The 20,603-nt window shown below is 41.8% G+C and overlaps 1 protein-coding gene across 3 annotated transcripts in view; it reads right to left on the bottom strand.

The window, feature by feature from the left end:
- The window catches only part of Mgat4d (MGAT4 family member D), a 55,227-nt gene that overhangs the window by 9,321 nt on the left and 25,303 nt on the right, over positions 1-20,603 (bottom strand). For all 3 annotated transcript variants that reach the window (XR_004110092.1, XR_004110093.1, XM_031340509.1), the window contains 8 exons: positions 19,046-19,204; positions 17,906-18,043; positions 15,492-15,625; positions 13,540-13,586; positions 9,929-10,033; positions 6,373-6,448; positions 4,700-4,814; positions 3,658-3,788 (listed from right to left, as the gene is read on the bottom strand). Coding sequence is in view for 1 of the 3 variants with exons in the window: in XM_031340509.1 (XP_031196369.1) it covers positions 3,658-3,788; positions 4,700-4,814; positions 6,373-6,448; positions 9,929-10,033; positions 13,540-13,586; positions 15,492-15,625; positions 17,906-18,043; positions 19,046-19,204 (905 nt within the window). In the remaining 2 variants the exon portion in view is untranslated. The remainder of the gene's footprint in view (positions 1-3,657; positions 3,789-4,699; positions 4,815-6,372; positions 6,449-9,928; positions 10,034-13,539; positions 13,587-15,491; positions 15,626-17,905; positions 18,044-19,045; positions 19,205-20,603) is intronic.

The raw sequence follows: 20,603 nt of genomic DNA, 5'->3' as shown, positions 1-20,603 counted from the left end.
GTCCATTCTTCACAGGCCCCGTACCATTCTCTACCACACTTCCTGTCCATTCTTCACAGGCCCCGTACACTCTCTACCACACTTCCTGTCCATTCTTCACAGGCCCCGTACCATTCTCTACCACACTTCCTGTCCATAGGATCCTTTTAGATTCATTTTGTCCTAGGGTTCTGTGCTAATATTTAAAATTTGGCATGAAACATTCAGTTCTGGGGTCTTCCTACGTAAGAATTTCCCAGTGGGTATGGGAGGGCTTCATGGAAGTATGTGGTTCCATGAACTCACACAAAGCAAAGCTATGGTCTACACATTTCCACTTCCTTCCTCTCTTTTAGAATAGAGAGTTTTGTTTTGTATTTTTTTTTTTTTTGGTTGTAGTTGTAGTTTAATTTTTTTTTTTGAGATAAGATCTCACTATCCCATAGTTCAGACTGTGGAAGAACTTATCATATAGTCTATTCTGACTTTTGAAGTCAGGACAATCTTCCTACCTCAGCCTACTGAGTGCTGGGATTGCAGGCATAATCCACACAACTAGTTCTTCTCCCTTTTCACTTCAATAGCTCACATGATTTGGGGGGTATTTCCTGTCTATAAGACTCTGTCAGAGCACATCACCACAGCTTTGTCATCTGTATTCCTTAACTCTACATCAAACTGGAATCTCCAAAATCTCTTCTTAAATAGGAAAAGAATTTGATTAAAGTATAAAATCTATACTATACTTAATGGAAACAGTTTAGATAATCTCCATGGAGACATATACTGGGTACTTCCCCCGGACTATTCGTTAGTCACAGGCCTTGTGAGTCACTTGGGTTCTGGGGACCAAACCTGGGTCCTCTGCAAGAACAAGTACTCTTAACCCTGAGCCATCCTGAGCCTTCTTCCCAGAGCCCTGAATCAGTTTAAAAGTTAGACTCTTTAACTCTAAACTTTTACGAATCCTTTACACATTGCGATACAATTCAAGGCATTCCCTGAACATGTATGTGGTCCACAGATCCTCCTGTCTCTGCTGTGCCCTCCTCTGGACAGCACAGATGCAGCTCAACCAAGCTCTCCCTGTTTGTTTAAAAGTTCTTTTAATGATGACTATTATCATATGACTTTTGCACCTTGATTGGCATTAGCACATGGCTTTTGCTTCCTTAGAACCGTCTTTTGTTTGACTGAGAATTTCTGGGTTTTGTTGTGTTGAGTGGCAGGGTTACTAAGGAGCAGAGAGAGCCACACATGCTCCGTGAGTGCTCTGCTGCTGGGCCATTTCCCTATTCCCTCCTTAAACTTTAAATGCATAGAGTATATTAGATTCAACCTTAATCTTAATTTATTTTAATTAAATATTAATTCACCATTTTGTTTTGAGAATTCACCATTGTGTTGGAGACTTTTGTATCTATATTCATGTGGGATTTACTGTTTTTTTTTTATCTTGGTTCTCTACCATCACTGTGTGTGTGTGTGTGTGTGTGTGTGTGTGTGTGTAGCCCAGCTTGATCTCAACCTCATTCTGTAGCCCAGATTGGCTTCAAGTCACTGTCTTCTGGCCTTGAACCTTCAAGGGCTGGGATGCCCTGTTTCTTTCTGTATTCTCTTTGGGTTTCATGTCCAGCTCATGCTGGATGCAACTCCTCTTATCCAGTTCTCTAAAACCCTGGGGCTGATCTGTCCCTGAGTCGAGGTCTTGCTGGGCGCAGGTGAGGCCTGGGTCTGCTACTCCACACATCACTCAAAAAGTCTCAGGTGCTTTGTGAGCCACAGGTTAACTGTAAAGTTATAGCCAAGTCCAAGTCCAAGTCTAAGCCATATTCAACCAATCTCAAAAATGGCACAGAAACAGCATCAAGAAACTCTGGTCACAAAGACAGAAGTCTCTTAAGAATGATGAATGTGAGCTTGGCAGACAATGCAAAGGCAGTGAGCGCACTCACAGAGTCTTACATTAAGGCCTTGGTGAAGCCTAAAGCAAGTGGTTAAACCTGAAATGCTAAAGGGCTCCAATGCGAACTCCACCATCCAGCTTTCACCGCTCACCGCAAGCTTGGGAAGCAGATTTCAGGGTGTGTGGCCAAGGGTTTCAGGCTCTGCCAACCAAAGCCGAGGTTCAGACCAAGGCAGAGGCTGCAGCTCTGGCTCAGGCTCCTAGAGGGGCCCAAGTCCCTGGGAAGGTCCCATAGAACAGGTTTCTGTCTGCCACTGTGAAGACAGATGGGAACACCTACACGTTATTCGCAGGTGGTCGGTGCCCTATGTAGCTTTTACAAATAAACTTGAGGCAAGATCTGTTTTTAAAAATGGAAGAGTGTAAAACTCGTCATACTGGTATTATTCATTCTCTAAATGTTTAGATAGAACTCACTTATAAAAACACTTGGACTTGCACATTTCTCAGAGGGTGTTTAGTTATTTACTAAATTTCTATCACACATGTCGGCTTATTCAGGTTGTCCGATGCATCATGAGTGAGGTTTGGCATTGTGTGAGGCTTGCTGAGAGGCCATTTCCTTTCTAAGTTGATGAGATTACATGCATGTGATTGTAGAATCCATTGTCCTATTGAGGTCTGAGACTCCGGACCCCATATTTTCTCATTCAAAGGCTAATACCTTTGATCTTCCTTTTCTTTGTTAGTAACTTATCAAGATGGATCTCTTTGGAAACTGAAGGATGACCCCTGTGGATCCATCCAGGACATCTGACTATATGGAGATGTATCCCAAACTGTTCTCTGTTCCTCGGGGGGTCCGCAATAGAAACTGTGGGGGTGTTACCAACTTTCCTGGGTGGGTTACTCTATACCTGGTCTGTCTTTTTCCATCTATGACTTTTAATTTGCACCCTATATTTTGGACAGAAAAAATATACATATATAAAACAGTTATTTTTAAAGAAATCAATTCTGATAACCTGTCTCAGGACGTTTTCACAATTTATGCTTAATGGAAATATTGAAATGTTTGGATTTATGTCTTATTATTTTTCTGTTTGTTTACCACTCTTCTTTTTGTTGTTGTTTTAGGGGCTGGGTTTTTGTTTTGTTTTGTTTCGTCTCTGTGTCCTAACTTTTCCCAGCATTATTTTGGATTCATTGAATATTATGAAGTGTCAGCAAAATTTAGGACACAGAAGTTTAACATTCTGCTGTGTTCACCAGATCATTGACTTTCAGTAACATATTGCAGTGATCGTGTGACAGGATGTTTTCTCAGCCTGTCTGGTGTATACGGGTACTGTGGTGGTCTGTGAAAGCTTGGCCCAAGGAGTGGCACTATTAGGAGGTGTAGGCTTGTTGGAGTGGACGCGTCACTGTGGGTGTGGGAGTGGACGCGTCACTGTGGGCGTGGGCTTTCATACCCACATCCTAGCTGCCTGGAAGGCAGTCTTCTGTTTGCCTTTGGAACAAAATGTAGAGCTCTCAGCTCCTCCTTCACAATGCCTGCCTGGATGTGGCCATGCTTCTGAACCTGTAAGCCAGCCCCAATTAGATGTTGTCTTTATAAGAGTTGCCTTGGTCATAGTAAACCCCAACTGAGTCAAGCATCCATGACAGGCTGTCTCCAGCTGCCCACCCCCACCATGACAGGCCGTCTCCAGCTGCCCACCCCCACCATGACAGGCTGTCTCCAGCTCCCCACCCCCACCAGGGACACTCACAAGAGGCTCGCCCCAGCTGCACATCCGGAGCAGAAAAACGTCATCTAAAAGTATATCGATGGGCTTTGTTTTGTAGAACATCAAGAAAAACTGCACAAAGTCAGTCAGGTCCTTCGATCGAAAGAGTTTTCCTGTGGAGGAAAACAAACCCATGAGCAGGCATATGGCATAAGTGCTGTCTGTTACACGCAAAGGAGCAGGCATTCTGAGAGCAGGGCTAGCCTCACGCTTAGCAGATGTTACAGGAAATTAAGAGCGGCAACTTGGACATATTGAGCATTAGACAATCAAGTACCATAGCCCTGAGATACTTTCCTTGAAACTCTACTTCCCTGAGAGTCAGCTGGCTTTTTTAATTGGTTAGTTTGTTGGTTGAGGTATTGAGACTGGGCTTGCAGTCTAGCGTGTGCGAAGCACACACTGTCCAACTAGGGTATATCCCTGGCCCGTCAGCATTTCTGTCTATAAAAAGGGATAGTACACCTTTGTCACTGAACAGGTGCATACTTGTAGCGCCCAATTTTATGTTTGTATAATATGTGTATACACGTTAATTTGCTCATTTATGGTATCTACTAGAAAAAAGTGATCAAAATATCTTAACCCAGACAGACAAAGAGACAGACAGGAAAGTAAACCTTTACTCTAAGCCGAGGATGGTGGCATGCACCTGTTATCCTAGCATTTGGGAATGAGACAAATGAATTAATGTTTTGAGGTCCAGCCTGGACCAGAGTTTGTGGCCAACCTGAGCTACATAACAAGAGCTTGTCTTAGCAAGAAAATAAGCAGAGCAATGTTGGTATACACCTTTAATCCCAGCACTTAGGAGGCAGAGACAGGCAGATTTCTGAGTTTGAGACCAGTCTGGTCTACAGAGTGAGTTCCAGGACAGCCAGGGCTACACAGAGAAATCCTGTCTCGAAAAACAAACAAACAAACAAAAACAAAGAAAAGGAAAAGAAAGAAAATAAATAAACACATAAGTAAATAATGAAAAGAGAAAAAAGAGCTTGAGCCGATGTGATTCTCCATGGCTTACCTATAAATCCAAGGACTGAAAACTCAATATAAAACCAATCTTTTGAAGTGAGACTATTTATAAAATCTTTCATTTTTGTAAAATACATCTTTTTTGCTACGATATCATCTTCTAGCTAGAGAAAAAAAGCCAAATTAAAAAAAAGCATCAATGCCTCCAAATGATACCATTAAATTATATCTCAGAGACAAACAGCACTTTCACTAGAATACACAGAGAATGTCTTGAATGAGGTAATAGTCGCTAGTTTAATCCACAGAGGCTATTTATAGTTAGTCAAATTTCATTCTCTAATTCTGAGATTAATGAACCCCAAAATGTCTCTGTCTCTTCTGAATGCTGGCCTTCTACTTACATCTCCTTGAGGCCCTGTGAATCCATTTCAATTCTCACCAACATTTCAGCTTCTAATTTAAGATTAGTATAGTCCATTCTGGTTTTATAACAAGATTCCATAGACTGGTTTACACAACAGTAAAGCTGATTCGTTCTAGTGGTCCTGGACTCTGGAGAGTCCAGGATACACGTGCTAGTTGACTTGGGATCTGATGATGCCCAGTCTTCATGGAGGTGTTTACTGTGTTCTCTGACAGAGTGGGGAGGCCTTCTGTATGGAACCATTAACCCCAGTCCCTAGGACTCTGTTCTCGGGACTAAGACACACCCCAAAGTTCTTGATAGCACACATCTAAGGACTAGGACATGGTAACTTAGAGCAGAAGCACAAACATCAAGAGGATAAGCAAACTTGCTCTGTGCCTGAGATAATGCTGCAGCAATTCTGTCTGTAGCTACCATGGTCCTTGACTGAGAGAGCAAAGGAAGGAGCTAACCATTCCCACTCACACCTTGATGGCCAGAAGGATGATGCTGGGGTCTTTAAAAGGAGCCTTCCCTAGGAAAGGGGGGAGCATGAGAGCTGTCTTTCTTGATTTTATGTACATGACACGAGATCCTTAAACTAAGTAGTGTCCCGCATCAGGAGGGCACAAAACAGAGCTGTTGTTCTGGAATGGAAGGAACTCGGGCCCCGTCTGGTCCTTTACTTCACCACTCACTACGGAATAACAGGATTTGTTTTCCTTACAGTTTTAGGGAAGAGCTGGCTTTCGGCCTTTCTCTAGCTTTCTCCTGGATCTCCACTGGTAATTCTGAAAACGTCACAAGTGTGGACATTTCTTTGTAGTGAGGCACATGCTTATTATAGGACGGGCGTCACTGTTTGGCAATTGGAAGTGATGGGAAGGAGATGCGTACCCAGGATGGACTCATTTCTGCACTGCACAAAGGCAGCATAGAACTGTGCCATTCACAAAGTGAGAGGAAGACTGTGGTGGCCATCTGGGTAGCTCTGCAGCAAGACCTACAGTCAGGGCTTCTGTGTGTGAGCCTGCGGGTGCAGACATGGACATAGGGCCATTTCTAATTCCTCTCAGTAACTTTTTCTTTTCAGCTTGTGCCCTTTAACTTTAATTCTCTATTACAGTAAACACGGCAAGAAGACAAATATATATTCCATCTTAAGCTTCCTTTGGGCATTTTGATTTTATAAATAGATCCTATTTGCTTGGCTACAGACTAAGGCAGAGTAACTCAGGGTAAAAGCAAGCAATTAAAGGAAGAACAGAGAGAGGGATGCTTTTGTTTAAAGCACATGTGTGTCAAGTTTTCACCTGTAAATAATACGTGGCCTTGGGCTGTGCATACAGCATCAGAATACAGAAATCCAATACTTGTTTTATTTTCCAACTAAAAGTAAAAAATAAAATTAGTTAATGTTTATTATAGCAGATTAATTTACAGACATATTTCAGTCATTAAATAGCTTACATTTTCTGATAGAACTGATAGAACAGTACGAAAAGTAAATAAAAGTAAATATATTAAAATTGTACTAAAGCGCTTCTCATCTTCATCGAGTGGGCAGTACCTGCCCCTGCTAAACTAGGACAAGCACAGACTGTGTATTTTGCATTTTAGCTAAATTTTTACTTAAGTAATAAGGTTACTATCTTCCAGAGGCCAGCCCCTGGCAGTTCACAGGGTCTTCATGGAGGAGATAAGCAGATACGCTCTGACCAACTAGCCATCTGGTTGCCTCTTTACTTATACAGGATTCACAGAGCAAAGGCAGACTAATGCTTATCCAGGAAGCACAGATTACATCATGCTGTCTCCAGACATGTTTGTTTTTCATTACATGTCCAGGTTTATAGTTCAGTCCCAATCAGCGAGTACAAATAGAACAGATTTCATTTTTATCCTCATCCCTATAACTCTAGTTCAGAGGTTCTAGAGAATGCCTCCACCGAGAGGAGCTCGGCCCTGTGAGGGTTCTGTGCCCCAGTGTAGGGGAATGCCAGGGCCAAGAAGTGGGAGAGGGTGGGGTGGCAGGCATGGGGAGGGGGGAGGCAACAGGGGTTTGTTCTTGTTGTTTTTGTTTGTTTGTTTGTTTTCTTGGAGGGGAAACTGGGAAAGGAGAAACTTACATGTAAATAAAGAAAATATCCAAAAAAAAAAATAAGAGAATGCCTCCACCAATGCAAATATGAGAGCCTACTTTTACGCTGGCAGTATCTGCAGTTTTAAAGTGCTCCAGACAAATTGAAATTATCTGAACTGGTCTTTTATGAAAAGCAAACACTAATACCTAAGTCCTTTTTTATATCATTTCATTATCTATGCTATTCAGTAGGAAAAGTTATTTTAGTCAATCTATTTTATGAACTGAGTTCTATGTCTCCAGGGGTGTACCCTTCCATATCTTTAAACTATATCTTAAGAGAGCTCTGGGCATATTGTGAAAAGAGGGCTTGACGCTGTTAGCAATTCTCCTGGCCAGTTGGAGCTTGTCAACTGTCTCCAAGTTTACCCTGCTCCAAATATACTGTTGAGTTTGCTTAGGGGTGGAGGGTACACCAAGAAGAGTCATGACCTCATTGAGAGATTTCTAGCTTTGCACTCATCTGTCTTATCACGATCTCCAGGGTGTAAAGAAGAATTCCGAGTAGGGACAGATAAAGTTATTTCCCTAAAGACAGAAGGGACAGTAAGTTTAGGACATTCCTAAAAAGATTCAGGCATAATTTTCTCAGGAAAAGACATAAAATGAATCATAATGCAGAAACTTCCAAGAATGCCGCACACAGAGACCAAAACCTAAAAGTGAGAGACAGAAAGACAGTGAATACAACATTCAGCTGAGGTTTGCTGAAGCTGTGTCAAACAGCTGTGCTGGCTTCATGACTTTCTGTCATTTCTAGTGGATATGGCTGTGCCAATGATCTATGCTGGTCTGTTTATTGTCAGCTTGACAAAAATTGGACTCACTTAGAAAGAGGGACTCTCAGCTAAGGAACTGCCTCTATCAGATTGGCCTATAGGCATTTTCTTGATTAATGATTGGCGCTGGAGAGCCCAGTTCACTGTGTGCCATCCCTGGGCCAGTGGTTCTAGGCTGTAGAAGAAAAGCAGCTGAGCAAGCCTTAGAGATGAAGCCAGGAAGAAGTATTTCTACACTGGTTACTGTTTTAAACTCCTGCTTTGAGTTCCTGTTTTGGCTTCCTTCAGTGATGGTCTGTGATGCGAGACTTTATGTTAAATAAATTCTTTCCTCCCCTAAGCTGCTTTTGTTTAATCACAGTAACAAGCAGCAAACTAAATATCCTTTCTTGATCACATGAAAGTATACAGAAATCTTACTGTGATTAATCAGCAAACAAGACAGTAGGCCATGTCCTGGAGATACACAGAACAGGACACAAGCCAGTTCTTGCCCTGGGGTCTCATAGACTATTAGGAAAATACAGACAGAATCAGGAAAGTTAGAGCAATTAGATCAAGTGTTGGATAAAGATGTCAACAATGAAGATCTTTGTACAACAAAGATGGAAAGAGCTGAGCAGGAAGGGCCTGGGTACCACATGTAGCTGAAAGACAGTGCCCAGGCCTGCAGTGTGGGGGAGCTAGCCACCTCAGCTGCCCAGGCCTGCAGTGTGGGGGAGCCAGCCACCTCAGCTGCCCAGGCCTGAGGTGTGGGGGAGCTAGCCACCTCCACTGCCCAGGCCTGCAGTGTGGGGGAGCTAGCCACCTCAGCTGCCCAGGCCTGAGGTGTGGGGGAGCCAGCCACCTCAGCTGCCCAGGCCTGCAGTGTGGGGGAGCTAGCCACCTTAGCTACAGAGCAGAGAGAGCTGGGTCCAGGGCCAGGGGTGCCAGAGATCAACCACAGTAGGAAGGTGTCCTATAACATCTGGGAAGCTCTGGACTTGATCTCATGTGAAATATAGTCTTCTGACCTCAGAGAGTGAGTCTATGAGAAGGCGGGCTGAGCAGGCCTGGGCTAACCCAGGGCAGTGGGAAGGGGCTGGGAATTACCGTGCAGAATTTCAAGGCAGAGGCCTGAGGAAGAAAGGCTGCAGCACAATAAAGGTCTAGGAAACTTCCAGAGCAGAGAGTAGGACACTAACTTAAGGACAGACAAAGCCTTGCGAAGTTTGAGATTTAAACACATCGCATAAGATATAATATGAGCATATAAAAGGTTCTTGGGAGAAATTTCTTGCAACCTTTTCTCTTTATTATTATTGGGTTGTTATTATTATTATTATTATTATTTTAGAAATCAACTGAATACATTTCCCACAATACCACATTTATTACCAGAAATATATAAACATTTTGTCTGTATATAAAGGTTTCAAATTTTTAACATTCTTTCATAAATAGTGTCAGGTTTTATTCTCCCAGCCTCCAAATGATCTGGCTTGTCTACTAAACATATGCATCTATAGTATTTCACTGGCTGTATTGGCAAAGCTGAGGAAATTAAGGGGAAAAGGTCAATTTAGTTGTCTAAAATGACTAATACAGAGAAGCTGGGTGTAACTTCTAGGAGCAATGAATTCAAATCCCAGACTTCCCCACCCCCTCAACTGTGTTTCTGCTCATTTTTGTGTATGAACAGGAGCAAAACATTGTCAGCAGTGTGCTGGCAGATGTTTACTACCTAATTCAAAATGGGGAGGGAGGATGGGGTTCCTCACCGATCTTTTGCTCATTTTTGTGGAATGATACCGTGGCTAATTTCATGCTACCACTGGACTCAGATCGGGATTCACAGACAACCCTTGCAGGTCAGTCTGATCTGGCTGGAGTCTGAGCATCTCCCGGGTGCCTGTCCCAGGGCATCCTCAGGATAGTCTCTCTTTCAGATCCTGTTCTTTGACCTACCTTTCTGAGCTCTTTATTATTTTCTTGTCCAGTAATGTTTGAGGATAAAAAAGGGTGGGTATTGAAATGACTTCCAAGACTCCGGACTGCACTTGCTTTCTGAATCTGTAAATACAAGAAAAAGAAGGCTGAATAGCGATAGAGTTGAATCCCTTAACTTACCAAACTAACATCAATACTTAAAATATCTTCTTTATGCATGTCACATAGCATATTGATTTGGGTTACCTCACAGGTTCCAATCTGATACCAGTAACATGTAAGTACTGTTTCCTAACCAAAGTATTTATAGACTAATGAAAGACATATTAAAAAACTAAAATATACGGGTCAGCAAGATGGCTCAGTGGGTAAAAACCCTCGTCCCACAAACCCAGTGGTCCAAGTTCCATCTCTGGAACCCACATCGATGTAGAAGAAGGAACCAGTTACCACAGAGTTGTCTACTGACCTCTATGCACAAACTGTGGCATGCACGAACACGGGAAAATAAATAAAAAAATTAAAAAAATCAGAATACACCAGGTGGTGGTGGCGCACGCCTTTAATCCCAGCACTTGGGAGGCAGAGGCAGGCGGATTTCTGAGTTTGAGACCAGCCTGGTCTACAGCGGAGTTCCAAGACAGCCAGGGCTACACAGAGAAACCTTGTCTCAAAAAAAAAAAAAATCAGAATACGAAATATCAAGCAAAATTCCCACAGGATTATAGATACTATGAATTTTCTCAGAGGCATCCCTTGACAGTCAAGAGGAGAAAGAACAGTTACAGTAAGAAAGTAGCTACAAGGAAACTACTGCATCAGATTACTTTCTGAGCGGATACATTCCTGTTTATGAAGAGCTCCACTCAATCACACACAGCACAGTTTCTGAAGGCAACTAAACGGCTAGGTAGCCATGGCCTGATTTGCCTCTACAGCCCATCGGACTATGGCTGGTCCTCTTGCCTCTGCCTCCAAAGTACTAGGATTATACAGTCTGCAGCTACACCCATCTTCTGGTGTAAAACTTAAAAGAATTAATTCTAATATTTCCTCAGAAAGTAAAACTACTTGTATAGGTGAAAAGAATATGGGGTTAAGCTTAGCTAGGACTAAAAATAACAGTATCTAATTTTAAAACAAAATTATATAACTTAAAGGCATACATAGGAATTAAGTAGAGGCAAATAAAAGTCACATGGAATTTCAGTATCCACTCTCATATAGAAGCTTGGGCTGCAGAAGCTACTAGGAAGTTTAAACTGCAGAAAACATCACCCTAAATCCAAAAGCACAAAAGGCCAAATAACTTCCCATTTGGTGATATAGTACCTCTTATTGATGGAGAGAGATTTAGTCTGTTACAATCCTGCGTGGTGACAGTTTCCTTTGATTTTTTTTTTGAAACTTTTCCGGCTTTTTAGTTTATGTTACATCAAAAGTCCTTGAGATGGGTACTCCAGAATTGACAGTCACCATTATAAGTGGATAGTCTTCCTCATAGTAATATGTATGGGGAAACCTTGCAGTAGTATGGTTTTGTATAAAATGCAGTTATATTCAGTCCCAATGACATATAATAACATTATTATGTATATATGTGTGTATAGTGTTGTATAACAATAAAGTTATATAACATTGGTGCTTAAAAGTTATTGTGTAGTTCCAAATTTTTTGATCACTTCAAATGTAAAGCACTTTTTCATGACCCTAGGAAAAGTGAACGAAACACTTTAGCTAAACTGTATGAAACAAACACGGAGTGACAACTTACACATTTACATTAACTGACATATGATAGCTGAGAGACAACTACTTAGAAAAAAATTGGTGTTTGAGATTGAACCCAGGACTGCCAACAAAACACACCCCAAGTCTCATGACTCCATTTCTGAAATCACTTATTCTATAATGTGTTGATCTAACATGACTGATTTGAGCTTCGGAGACAGCTCATGAGGTGAAACTGTCTGACGTACATGCATGAGGACCAGAGCTTGGATCCCAGAACCTATGCTAAAAGCCAGGCATGGCTGTGAGCATCCTTGTAACCCTGGCACCGTTGGAGGGTGGAGATAGGAGCATCCCTGGGGCTTGCTGGCTGTCAGCCTAGCTCCAAGTTCAGTTAGACATCTTGTCTGAATGTGAAAGTGGAAAAAACAAAAACAAAAACAAAAACAAAAAACAAAACCACCACATCCAAAGTAGGAGAACAATTGGGATTCTCTATATAGTTTCAGAGATAACATAAGGGGGAGCTGCAGAGATGGCTCAGCTGGGGAATGAACAAGGCAGAGAATGGTAAGGCAGGATGCTTGAAACTCTCCCCTGGTCTCCATGCTGCAGGAGCAGGTTACATCCCTACAGGTGTATACACCAAGTACAAACACATCAACCTCATTCACATACACACTCATCCTCACAAAATCAAATAATTGAGTGTCACATTGTCACAATTTAAAAATGATTATTCAGAGGGTCCTGCATTAATAGCAGCACTATCCTCATCACTAGTCGCCTCTCAAACCGTCTCACATACTTTTCTTACAGTTTTGGTTGTGAGCCTCGCATTAACAGCTGGGCCGTCTCTCCAGCCCTCATAAACTCCTTACTCTTCATTTTCAACTATAAAACATAGCAATTTCTGAAACCACTGATTTCTATATTTGTATATATGTATCTATTCGTATTCCTACGTTGTGTGTAGAGGCCTGGGATTAGTTTAGTTTGGGCTCTCTGTACCTTATTTTTGAGCTGGGATCTCCCACCTAATCTCTGGCCAGCCAGCTTGCTCAGAGATTCCATCTCTGCCTCCCACGCACTTGATTATAGATGGGCTGCCAGGCCAGCTGGCTTTGTTTTTTTTTTAAACGTGGGATTTGAACTCTGGTGGTAAGGCTTACAAGATAGTTGAGCATTCTGTCCTGTTTACCAGCTGAGTCATCTCTGTAGCTCCCAGTTACTCTATCTCTGCAACTATATAGCAAACCCCAAGCATTCTTAGACATTGGATACTTTTTTCTCACTTGAGAAGTCTCCCCATACACTGTTTTCCTTATCCATGTCAACTACTTAGGGTAAACTAAAACGTAATACATTGTTTTTGGATACACTCCTGTTAGCTAGAATCAGCTCAGTGCTGCAGCTTCTGGTCCTGGTCAAAAGGAAGATGCAAATTTTACAGCTTGGTTCAGAATCTCACCATGCCCTACCATACCTCCCTACTTAACCTCAGATAGCTATGCTCCAAATACACTTAACGTTCCTAAAGTCTTGCACATTGCCCTTTGGACCTCTGTGCCTTCCCGGTGGGTTCTATGCCAGGCATGAGCTCTCTGATCTCATCTGCCCCAGGATTCTACATTTACCTTTAGATAAGCTCATCTCTGCCTTCTCCCTATCTGTAGATGGAGTCAGATACAGCAAGAAAATATGTATTCTAATAAGCAGTCTGCAAACTTTTTGTGCTATACTTTATCACAGATTAGAAAAGGTCACAGGCTCATCTCCATGCTTCAGATCCACTAAAAAGAATATGATAAGTAAATAATAATACATTTGGACAGAAAAAAGCAGAACATAAGAATCCAGAGTGGCTGATGTTGTAAACTTTATCACAAAGTACTTACCTGGTTTTAACCATGCGAACAACAGATTTTAAATAACTTTTATCAGTCTAAAAAGAAGAAGAGAAATTACTGAAAATCAGGATGCCTCATGGTTTTATTAATGTAACATTTTTGCTCCATGGAATTTATGTATGAAATGTCATCATGGCTTAATACACATTTATTTTTAAAACTTACTTGTGTACAGAGAATACTACCTACTTTTCCATGTGTCCAAGTATGAAGGTTACTACATTAATCACACTTAAATTATATTGACAACTACACACATCTAAAATGAAACCCCTCAGAGTGATTATGTGCTGGGCACTTGCTCTGAGCCAAGCATCACTCTGAGGAAGCACATTAGCTACTATCAGCTTCAAACGTCCGGCAGGGTAAAGAACAGCATCACCTGGCTCTTACAGATGGAGTGGGACACAGCAAAGCTCCCGTGGCAGGAAGCAGAGCACCTGCTATTTGGAGGATGACCACACAGGTATGGTCTGTGCTCTTCACTAGCTCCGTGTGATCGATCCCACACTGCCACTGTGTTCAGACTTAAGAGATACTCAGGACAAGTTTCCAGAAATTGAATTTTGAAATGTCAACTCCTCCCCCACCAAAGTTTATGGCACTAAGACACAGTTCTTTATAGTTTTACTCAAATTTTCAAAAGGGGAGAGTGGTTACCATAATGGGTTGGGAATAAGGCTGACCCAGGTCTATACTAGGTTCTTTGTGAATATATTTAATGTTTCTATGGAGTCCTAGGTTGGGAATAAGGCTGACTCCGGTCTATAGCAGGTCCTCTGTGAATATACTTAATGTTTCTATGGAGTCCTGGGTTGGGAACGCATGGCTCTATGATTCTTGTGCCTTCTTTTGGGCTTTTTTCCTTCTCTTGGTTTGTCTTGTCCAAATTTGATGTGATACATTTTGTTTTATCCTATCATGTTTTATTTTCGTATGTATACATTAAAATGAATGGATGGATGGATGGAAACCTAACCGCCAAGGTAAAGGCCAACAACTGAACAGTCACTTATACTGGGAGATGGAAAATCAGTTTGCTCCAGTTGAGTGACACTGGGTACATCAACCACTCCAGGACAGGCCACATATTCAGGAGAAGTAGTTGACCAATGAACTACATATGTTTTGTGTATGTGTGTGTGCACATATGTATGTGTGTGAGAGTATGTATGCACACGTGTATGTATGTGTATGTGTGTGTATACGTGTGTGTTGAGGGGTGGTGATGATAGTGGTGTTTAATTTTGTGTTTTTTTTTTCAGTCCTTGGGGGTTTGCTGTATTGTGTTTTTGTTTGTTTTGGGAGAAAAAACTTAAAGTAAGGTAGGTAGGGTAAAGGAAAGAATCTGAAAGGACTTGGTGGAGGGAAAGAATTTGATCAAAATATATTTAAATTTAAAAATTGTTTTATATAACAAATAAAAAAGGAGACAGATACTTTAAAAATGCATAACATCAGGATAGTGAGACATACTTTACAGAGATGTTGTGCTGGTTATAAATAATGTCTAGAATTCTCTGCAGCCCTTCAGACCTAGGAGCCTTCAGTTAGTGGTATCTTCTAGTACTTAATGATTCATATAGCAACCTTTTATTGAGCTTGGCAGATTTTATCAGTAATGGTTTTAATAGTCTATTTGAAATGTCTTGTTCAATTACATTGATTGATTTATAATTAAATTTAATAATTTTTGTATCTTACCAAATGCAAGCATCCTATGTCAAATGCAATTCAATTTTAACAATCTTAATGGCTCTCCCGTCAGATTCATGTTTACATATATAGTTCTCAGAACCAACCAAGCACTGAACATTTAACCTAGACTCTCTTAAAGGCATGTGTGGATTGTTTCCTTTAAGTGAAGAAACATTATTCCCCATGGAACAGTGGCTGCTGTCGAGGGGATTTCAGAGGTTATAGAGGGATGAGGGACATACGTCAGCGACAGAGACGATCACCACGGAGTCGTCCTCTTCTTCAGGAGTCATTCTGGAGAGAACAGAGCTCAGCGTTTGCTTCAGGTAGGTGTGGTTCCCTCTGTTAATGGTGGCGATTCCCAGTGCAAAAGAAACTGCAGACAGGGGCACAGATGTGGAACTAGCCGCGGTTCACTGTCAGCTCACACTTACCCCGGTGAACGAGTATAAACCATAGGTTTCATCCTTGTCAAGAAGAGCATTTTGAGCCATACTACAAAAATACTGCACAGTGTTGTTACTTTCTGTCTGGTTTTCACTTTCTGACATTTGCAGTGGGTCATGAATAAGTGCACTAACTTCAAAGTGTTCTTACGTTTTGTTGTAGAGAGAAGAGAAATGTGTTGTAACACATTTTCCATGTGTTAATACAGTTTTTACCTATCTAACTCAGTATATATTGCCCCACAAGGGCTGGCTCTGCTGTCGGTTTTTTTTTGTTGTTGTTGTTTTTTGTTTGTTTGCTTTGTTTTTGTCTGTTTTTTCTGAAGAGGTAGTGGAGCCCCAAGCAGAAAAGATACCATGAGATACTGTCTTTGTGGAAAACAGGACTGAAGTCACTTCAGGCTCCACATGATCTAGACAGGATCTAAGCCTCCATGGGCAGACTTGGTCACTCTGGTGCTGTGAGCCACACCAGCCTTCTGAGCTCAGCCTTCTCCACCGTTTATATTTGTTGATGCTAAGTTTAGGCTACCTTTATTCTTCAGCCTAATATCTTATAGTTTCTATGTAATTTTTCCTGTTGTCTTTCAACTTCTCCTATAAACCATAGGTTTCATACGCATACACACTCACACATGCATGCGTGCATACACTGCATTCAAAATGTTCTGATAGAGATATTTACAATGTGAGCTCAAAAGATCCCTTTGTTCTTTCTCAGACTCAGCTTCCATCAGTAGGTAGGGTAAGACAGGGTAGATAGTAATTAGCTTCACTGCTCTGGGTTCTGGGGACTAAGCAGAACAATGGAAACAAGAGTTTAGGTTGGGGACACAGTAGGAATTTAGTAGATGTCAAATGGAGTCCCATGGCCCCACCATCTCACACTGCAAACAGGCTTGGGCTCTGTGTCAGAGGCATATGACACATGCTTATTCCCAAGGAGCTGTCTCATCCAGGGTCTGGCAAACCTCTTCTGTCAGACAGTACAGATTTTTGGCTGTTGTACCATGCTGTTTCTGTCACAGCTACCCCACTCTGCCACTGTAGTGCAAGGGCCTATGAACATATTCATGTTATGAACATGAACATTTTCAAGAATACGTGAACATGGATCTGTCTGGCAAAGCCCCGTGTAGGATCAGGCAGCCCAGGAGTCTGATCCTGGGCTACCCACTCACTGGACAAACAAGAGCTGGGGAAGGCCATACATTCTGAGATCTGGCCCAATGCCTCTGCTTCTAAGTGCAGTGCTATGCATTGGGCCATTATGAGAAGCCTGAACTCACACTTCAAGGCTTAGCTCAAATGCCTCCTCTTCTACATGTGATAGTGATGCATGGCTATAACCCAAGGGCTCAGGCTCAGAGCAAAACATTATGAGTTCAAGGTCAGCCTGGGTTTCACAATGACACCCTGTCTAAAAGAGAAAAGTCCAAAATTATAAATAAATAAGCAAATAAATAAATAACCCTAACCCTTCTCTCTACAGAAGAAATTTGCTGATATGGGTCATGAGAATGTGGAAAAAAAACAGATCACCAGGTAACATTAGGTTTATCTAAGGAACAGAAAACGATTTACTACCCACTTAGCAGATGTTCCACATGTACTGGATGTATGTCAATTAATTTTCCAAGCATCTGTAATGAAATTGAACTTGAATTCAAGTTATTAAATGGATTATTTTCTCCAAAATTTATACCTGATGCTTGAAAGTCTACATAGCAACATCTTACAACTTCAAACTTAAAAACTAGACCATGAAATCTAGAGGAATTTCTTGGAGGAAGTGATAGGTAGGAGCCAGTGAGAAGTGGGGTGGGGTGGAGATGAACAGGGGAAGGTAGTGAGAGGACACATATGACCAGAGAGAGATGATAAACATATGCATGCACACACAATGACACACACAATAACATACACACACATACACATACACAGGTACGAACAATGACATACATACATGATGACACACATACAGAATGACATACATACACACACACACTAACAATGACACACACAAGATGACATACACACAATGACATACACACAACACACGCAATGACACACATACACGATAACACACACAATGACATATACACCCACATCTTACAGTGAAACCCATCATTATGTATGCTAACTGAAAATTTAAGCTATAGATTTCCCCAACGGTCAGAATCCTTGAACTCAGTTCTGATTGTGCTTACCGCCTGCTCTCCCTTGGCTGGTGGCTATGGCTGGGTAAAGTTTCCCTGCTGTCCTTAGATGAGGGAGGAAGTACTTTAAGACTTCAAAATGGTCAGGAAGTGTTTCATCCTGACCCAGTATGTTCACCTTCTTCTCAACTGGAAGAGACAAAAGGAGGACCCCTGAGTCCACAGTAATGTGGTTTCTCTGGCAGAGATGCAATCTTTAATTTTAAAAAATGTTATTTGTAAGGTGGCAGTAGGGGTGCTTGCCCTAGCATGCACACATGTGCGAGGATCTGCGAGGGACTCAAGAGGGCATAAGGTCCCCTGCCAGAGTCACAGCTCCTGAGGTGGGTGTGGGGAACAGAACTCTGATTGTCTGGGAACATAAGAGGCACTCACTCTGAACTACTGAGCCATCTCTCCAGCCTGATACAACTTTTTAAAAAAGTATGGGAGAGTAAATCCATCCACAGACCTAGTGTTCAAGGAAATATATGCAAATTATTGTTATAATTCTTTATGGCATAGCTCAGTGATTATTGATGAGCATCACTTTTAAAGCCCAGCACTGTGAGCTATACTAGAAGCTAGCAGAACTGCCAGTCCCAGATGGAGGAGCATGAATAAAGAGTGCCGTGGTTGGCACCCCTGTACTTTGATTGGCTCTCCCTTCATTAAAATGTGTAACTTTCTAAAATTCCAGCATTCTGCAACTCTATTCACACCATCCCTAAGTAATCCCTCTACAGTTTTGCAAAAGGTAAACAAAACAGGGACTTGTACTAAAGGCACCATTTCCAAGGAGACAGTGATGGAGAAAACAGACCACTCTGGGATGCATGGGACTTGACTGACAGGAGGTATGCAAGGCGGGGCGGGGGGGGGGCGGTGAGAGATGATGCCAGGGCTTCTGGCTACTTCTGTTGAATTGATCATGCATGGGGGTAGAATTGGAGAATGGATGGGGAAATAAGTATCATGGTAGAGATGGGGAAAGCGTATCATCTGTGTGTCTTGCCTGAGTTCTGCATGTCTTGAAATGGAACAGCCAGTGTTAGCTGGGATGTTTACTGGGGAAAAGTGACCTAGAGTCAGATGCACTAAGTCTAAACCTCCAAGTAGATGACCATTCACAAAGACAAAAGCAGCACGCACGGAAGTTCCCCGACGATTTTGTTATGTGAGCAGCTTTATGCTTCATTTGATGCAAGACTTTCACTAGATTTTGGTGATTACTTTCACTTTTGTTTTTTAAACGTTGTACAGTTTCCGTAAACTCCAAAACGTGGTTTCTGCAGTTAATTAGTTGGTTATCTGCAAAGGAAACAGAAATATATAGTTTATGCATGTAGCAGGTAAAATGAAGTTTTCAGACAACAAAGGTGCTGTATATAGCACTACATGTGGGGTTTATGTATATGGGACTGTGAATGACATTGTATATATTCACCATTATATATGGGGCTGTACATATATGGCACTTTTTTCAGTAGTAGACTGTAACCCAAGACCTGACGTAGAGCCTGTCCTCCTCTAAGTTGCTTTTGGCTGGAGTGCTTTATCAGAACGGAGAAGCTAAGGCATCCCTATAGTGGTTTCTTTCCCCTCCATCATTTCTTTTTTTTTATTATTAGATATTTTCTTTATTTACATGTAAATTTCTCCTTTCCCAGTTTCCCCTCCAAAAAACGAACAAACAAACAAACAAAAACAACAAGAACAAACCCCTGTTGCCTCCCCCCTCCCCATGCTTGCCACCCCACCCTTTCCCACCTCTTGGCCCTGGCATTCCTCTACACTGGGGCACAGAACCTTCACAGGGCCGAGGTCCTCTCCTCCTATTGATGATCGAATTTGCAATCCTCTACTATACACATGCTGTCAGAACAATCAGACCCATCATGTGTACTCCTTGGTTGGTGGTTGAGATCCTGGGAGCTTTGAGGGTACTAGTTAGTTCATATTGTTGTTTGTCCTAAGGGGCTGCAAACCCCTGAGCTCCATAGGTCCTTTCTCTAACTCCTTCATTGGGGAATGTGTACTCAGTTCAATGGATGGCTGTGAGCCTCCACATCTATATTAGTCAGGTACGGTCAGAGCCTCTCAGGAGATAGCTATATTTAGGCTGGCTTGTCCTTCCTTCAGTCTCTGCTCCATAGTTAATCTCTGCAACTCCTTCCATGGGTATTTGGTTCCCCCTTTTAAGAAGGAATGAAATGTCCACCTTTTGGTCTTCCTTCTTCTTGAGTTTCTTGTGACTTATGGGTTGTTCTTCATGTATTCCAAAATTCTGGCTAATAACCACTTATCAGAGAGTGCATACCATGTTTGTTCTTTTGTGATTGGGTTACCTCACTCAGGATGATATTCTCCAGATCCATCCATTTCCCTAAGAATTTCATAAATTTATTGTTTTTAATAGCTGAGTAGTACTCCATTGTGTAGATGTACCACAATTTCTGTATTCACTCCTCTGTTGAGGGACATCTGGGTTGTTTCCAGGTTCTGGCTATTATAAATAAGGCTGCTATGAACATGGTGGAGCATGTGTCCTTATTACATGTTGGAGCATCTTTTGGGTATATGCCCAGGAGTGGTATAGCTGGGTCCTCAGGTAGAACTATGTCCAGTTTCCGGAGGAACCACCAAACTGATTTACAGAGTGGTTGTACCAGTTTGCAATCCCACCAGCAATGAAGTAATGTTCCTCTTT

This window comes from Mastomys coucha, unplaced genomic scaffold, assembly GCF_008632895.1.
Source record: "Mastomys coucha isolate ucsf_1 unplaced genomic scaffold, UCSF_Mcou_1 pScaffold22, whole genome shotgun sequence".
NCBI lineage: Eukaryota > Metazoa > Chordata > Mammalia > Rodentia > Muridae > Mastomys > Mastomys coucha.
Note: the sequence above shows the minus strand (reverse complement) of the source record. Positions and strands in the feature narration are given on the sequence as shown.